Source organism: Penaeus chinensis, chromosome 22, assembly GCF_019202785.1.
Source record: "Penaeus chinensis breed Huanghai No. 1 chromosome 22, ASM1920278v2, whole genome shotgun sequence".
Lineage (NCBI taxonomy): Eukaryota > Metazoa > Arthropoda > Malacostraca > Decapoda > Penaeidae > Penaeus > Penaeus chinensis.
Genome location: NC_061840.1, coordinates 12,032,040 through 12,038,276, shown reverse-complemented (window position 1 = coordinate 12,038,276; position 6,237 = coordinate 12,032,040). Strand labels below are relative to the sequence as shown.

At 33.7% G+C, this 6,237-nt stretch overlaps 1 protein-coding gene across 2 annotated transcripts in view; it reads right to left on the bottom strand.

The window, feature by feature from the left end:
• The window catches only part of LOC125037102 (tRNA (guanine-N(7)-)-methyltransferase non-catalytic subunit WDR4-like), a 12,910-nt gene extending 7,439 nt beyond the window's left edge, over positions 1-5,471 (bottom strand). The window contains exons 1-2 of one of the 2 annotated variants that reach the window (XM_047630108.1): positions 5,364-5,471; positions 2,864-2,959 (exon numbers count right to left, since the gene is read on the bottom strand). In XM_047630108.1, the coding sequence (XP_047486064.1) occupies positions 2,864-2,959; positions 5,364-5,437 (170 nt within the window). In that variant the 5' untranslated portion in view covers positions 5,438-5,471. The remainder of the gene's footprint in view (positions 1-2,863; positions 2,960-5,363) is intronic. The other variant, XM_047630107.1, reaches the window with a different exon arrangement.
• Between the last annotated feature and the right edge of the window lie 766 nt (positions 5,472-6,237).

Sequence of the window (6,237 nt, the reverse complement as noted above, 5' to 3'; positions counted from 1 at the left end):
ATTGGAAGATAAGCAATCATAGGCACTGGATAATTATATTATCAAGACATAAGCACACACTCACTCTCACTCTCACTCACTCACTCTCTCTTTCACACACACACACACACTCTTTCACACACACACACACACTCTCTTTCTCTCACACACACACACACACACACATGCACACACACATGCACACGCACACGCACACGCACACGCACGCACAAACACGCACATATACTCACTATCTGTCACACTCACACTCTCTCTTATACACACAAACTCTCTTTCACACACACACACTCTCTTTCTCACACACACACGCACACACACACACACACACAAATATTTATCAGGGTTTGAATTTGAATTATACATTAGTTTAAAACACATTTTGGAGTGCTTTTACAGCATGTTGTATCATCTCTCAGTTGGTTACAAAGTGTTTGAACCTGTCAGGAAGCCCAGTAGCCATTGGCCAGGATTGCATCATCTCTCTGTCCTGACTCCTGTTCCTGTATATATCATGTTAAGATATGGCTGGACTTGTGACACTATGCAGTAGTTTGGGTGTTACAGCCACTCATTCCTGAGCTAACTGCAAGAGTGGAGAAATGTCTGAGCACAAAGCTTAATGTATCTGATAGGAAGGATGATCCAGTGTGGGAATATTTAACAGAATTCCTTCAAAATCTGGGAAAGGATAGAGAGCTATAGGCAAACAGTGGAAACTTGAATTACAAGGAATAGTAGTAACAAGAATGAAATCTCAGAGAAGAATGTCAGCAACTACAAATTGAATTATCAGAAGAGGATTTGGATGACTGAAAATCTGATGCCAAAGTTGCCTCAAAGAAGTGTTGTAACTCCAGCATTACAGAACGAATGTCCAACTTCTACCACAAGTTTCTCAAAGCGTAAAGCAAATCTTTGAACAAATTCTTATGAAAAAACAAACAAAACAATGAAGAAGTTGCTAATATGGTCTCTGCAACCAACTCTTCATTTAGATTGGTAAAACATCCTCAGTTTTGTAAAATGGTTGGGAAGTTGAGGCCAGGATACACTCCTCCAACAAGAAAAGCAACTGCAGACAAATTCCTAATCATGATATATGAAAAAGAATAAGCAAAGTGTGCCACAGAGCTGAAGAATGAGACTATGTCTGTCTTTAGATGGATGGTCTAACATTCACAAATGAGCCTATTATATGTATTACTGTAATGACCTAAAATGGTCATATATATCAAGTGGATATAATAGACACAAGTGGCCAGCCTCATACAGTTTGAATATCTAGGAGAGCTCTCAAAATTAGCAATTCAGAAGTGAAAAGAACTTGGTTGCCATATTGGTAGCATTGTGACAGATAAAACTGGTAATGTAGTCAAAATGAGGAAACTGTTAGAACAGGGAAATGAACTGAAGAGGGTGACCTATGGCTGTACTGCACACATTCTGAACTTCTGGCTCAAAATCTGGAAACTGGCAATAGTAAAGAGCATGTGGTGTATTTAGTAAAATACTTTTGAAACAATCATAATGCTTCTGCAAGATACCACCAGGAAGGTGGGCAACATCTGGTTACGCCTCAAGACACAAGATGGAATACCATACCATGAATACCAGATTGATGTCAGAATTAGAGAGGTGTCTAACTTAACACTGATGTGGTCAGCAGAACACCTTCTTACATGGCAAGAACCAATAGCTGTAGCTTTGGACAAAGAACAGTGATAAATGTACAACTGCTGAGGTAGTGAACATATGGAAAGAAAATCATGAATGCACACAAAATGGATGTATTTGATGATATTAATGATCAGGATGCATAAAAGAACCAACTTTATTGTCATAAGAATTAAAAATAAAATCTTTATTTTTAAATGGTTTTAAATTTCAATTTCAACGAACTTATAATTTTTATGAACCATTTTTCAAGAGAAAGGGATAATAATTTATATTCAATAAGCTTTTGTTTTAAATACCGGCTATAACTATTTTGATTTTTTTTTTTTTTTTAATTCATAACTTCAGAATATAAATACAGTTCATTATAAGTAAACCAATTTGATTTCCATTTTCTAATAGCATGTGAATTTTTTTGCAGTGCAATATTGTAAAAGGAAGTATTCTACTATTCTTCTTCTCAGAAATAAGTAAAATTTATTACAAGTAAAACTCTTTGATTTAATTTTTAATGGAATGTGGAATGTTTTGATGAAATGTAAAAGGAAGTTTTTAGTGTATAGGGCTTGCAGCCAGTCAACCCTCACTATATGGAGCAGTGTCAGTGGGGGGGCAGAGTGTCCACCTAGAGTGTATGTATTTATGTATGTATGTATACATATATGTATGTATACATATATATATATATATATATACATATATATATACATATATATACACATATATATACATATATATATATATATATATATATATATATATATATATATATATATATATATATGTATGAAAGGAAAACCGCCACAGTAAGAAAATAAAATTGAATATATATATATATATATATATATATATATATATATATATATATATATATATATATATATATATATATATCAAATGTGACTACTTTTCTGAAAGACAAACATACAGGTAGAAAATAAAGAAGATGTGGAAAAAATTGATGGATTTAGATAAAAAGGTGAAGACAAAAATGTACTAAAGTAGAAAATAGCAAAAGGACAGATGGACAAAAACCTGAAAAACAGCTCAAACTGAGAAAAATGTCAAAGAGGTAAATAAGAAACATATGAGAAGAGGATTGGAACATAAAAGAAAAATAAATGTATAAAGTAAGCAGTAAAACAAATAAATCAATAGCATAGGTGGATGGATGGATCAGGAATTTTACCTGCCTTGAGCAGTAGTCTCATCACTGTCTGTTGCTTTGTTACTTTCCACAGGAGTTTCTGGGATATCCAAGTTGAGGGTTCTGGAGGCATCATTCCTGAAATAAAACATAACTTTACTAGTTTAACATCATGCACAAGTCGAACGAAAATAGTGAAGAGCAGTTAATATGAGTAAATATGAGTTCCTCTCAAATATAGAAACAGTTCATAACCTCAGAAAAGGACTAACAATCCTAAAATCAACAACTGCAACAATAGATCAGTGGTTTGGAGTAAACAATGTCAGTCAGATACACTTACATTATTAAATCTGACATGTTATCTCTCTCTAAAGAGAACACTACAGTCATCTAGCATTCAACTCATGTTGGCTGTACCCTTGTCACTTTAGACAATGGAATATGATGTTATTTGCTGGGCTTGAAAGTCTTTGGGGATTACAATAAACAAACTAAACTAGTCATCTTTGAAAAATATAATATGTTACAAAAAATAAATACAGTATATAAATAAAACAAGTACTAGGCTAGTACCTTAAGCTAATCCATACAATGGTATTTGCTGTTAATCCATACAATGGTATTTGCTGTTAATCCATACAAACTGGTCAAACACCTACTGGTTTCTAGTTTAAATTGGATTGGTCTAATGATCTGACTATGGCTGACACATCTATCTTACCTTTTTTCTTTGATTTGGTGAAAACTTATTTTTTCTGCCTGGAACTGGCTCATAATACATTATTTTAGAGTTACTTACAAACAAGGTTTCTCTAAGTCAAAATATGCTGCAAAAACATTCTGTACAGCTTTACGAATTAGGTCATCTTTACCCCACCTGATACAAGTAGTAATACAAGAACACTGATATGAATCATTTACATAATTTTCAGACTGGCATTTTAGTTTTGGTACAGTGGATATTATCCATTTGGCAGGGCATTAAATAAGGTTAATAATTCATGAAACTGATAGACTGACTAATTCTAAGTTACTTTTCATCTGACATTTCAAAGGCATATAGCAAATAAACGGTAATGCCCAATATCTTAAATTACAACTAATCACATGCTATGATACATTTCATTTGCCCAATCAAAGCATCTGTTCACCTCTCCTAAGAAATGTACTTGAGTAATTAAATGCACCTTAAGCCAGAGGTCACAAGTGAAATATTTTCTATACAAAGTACAGACAATGTACCTTTTGCAGACCTTATGCAAGACCCAATCCAAACTCTTATCTTTCTACAATAAATGTGTTTTATACATTTGTCAACATAAATATGGTTCAAGTATGTCATTTATTATGACAAATTAATTACAATTTCCAAGATGAATGTCATAGATGAAAACAAACTTAGAAATAGTCAATCTCTTGATTAGTCCAATAGAGGGTTCTGAACATGGCTTTGCTGTCCTGCTGGTCCTGACAAGTTGTCTGAATGACCAAGACAAGGAGTTTCAAACACAGCATTATTGTTAATCTTGTGTATAGTGCTGTGCAATACTGAAAACTGAGTGAAGAATACTAAAAACTTGACCATATGGATACAACTGATCACTTCACCTTCAGACTAAACTACAGTAATGGTAATTGGTAATTTTTCAGAATACCTTCGCATAACTGATTGCAGCAATTTTGATATCAATGGATTCCTCTCACTCTCCAAATATATGGAAAATATGTCACGGAAACCCCCATTAGCTACAATCTTGGCTCCAACAGCAGGGGAGGGTATAAAATGTACCAGGGAAATTGCAGGGTAAAATTTAAATAACACAGATTCAATCACTAAATTGTCTAATGCAGGGAGCGGTGTCCCTCCTTGGGGGTTTCTGCCCCCCAACCCCCATCATGAAAGACAGAGTATCCTCCACTTATTCATGGCAGGCTAGAGCATATGACCGATGTGCGGGAGTGCCCAATATTGAGTCTGTTCAACATTCTCTCCTGCTGCATGCACATGGAGGATTAGGGGCGGCAGCTCTCTATGGGGGGGGGGGGGTCACAGTAGGTTCAGCATTAAGTTATTATATTATTGTTACTTTACCCCACATATTTCCCTGTTTCTTTCCATGCCCGTCCCTGTTATCAGAGATAAGAATGTGGGGGTTGTTTTAAATTAAAGGAATCTAAAAATGTCAGTAATGGGATTTACAAATGCTGGTCAAGATTCCAAATGAATCACACAGAGAGATAATGATAACTCCCTACAACCACTACTGAACGAAATTTAAATCTAATTTGCCTACAAAGAATATGGGTGGAGTTGCAACCCTACGATCTGGACTACCGTAACTAAATTTGTGTTTCTGTCAAGTTCTGAAAGAAATAACTCATTCAAGAAAATAATTTTAAATCTGACACACCGGTAATGACGATATACACCTAAATGTGACGATATCTAACCATCCATATCTATACATATCCATACTTCCCTTACTAATACCTACTCTAACAGACCTGAAAACACTTCCACACGAATCTCATATCTCACCGTCTGTCATAAACCAAGACCGTTTTGCTACAGCAAATAACCACGAGATTCTGAGAGGTCTCCATCCGCCCCATGTTTGTTGATGTTTGGTCGCAGGTCGCACATGGCTCGAGACGAGGGAGGATGATGATAAGATTTTATATAGCTATCTCTATCCCTGTATATGAATTAATTAGAAGGCATATTTGATGGATAATTTTGAGGATGCGAAATTCTTGCTTGAATTTTTTTGTCAGACATTACCTAAAATACATATCATCTTATATTCGCTCCTTGCCTCTCGCCGTTTTGGTTCTGCCTCCATGTGCACCTAAACTCCTTTTTATATGTATGTATGTATGTATGTATGTATATGTGTATATATGTATATATGTACATACATATATATATACATATATAATATTCTAATATATATGCGTGTGTGCATATAAACATATATATATATATATATATATATATATATATATATATATGTGTATATATGTATAAATATACACATATATGTGTATTTTTGTGTAGATATATATGTATATATATGTATATGTATATAAAAATATTTATATTTATATTTATTTGTATATATATATGTATGTGTGTGTGTGTGTGTGTGTGTGTGTGTGTGTGTGTGTGTGTGTGTGTGTGTATGTGTGTGTATGTGTGTGTGTGTGTGTGTGTGTGTGTGTGTGTGTGTGTGTGTGTGTGTGTATACATTTATACAAAAAAACATACATACATGAATAGATATGTGTATATATGTATAAATATACACATGTGTATTTTTGTGTAGATATACATGTATATATATGTATATGTATATAAAAATATTTATATTTATATTTATTTGTATATATATATATATATATATATATATATA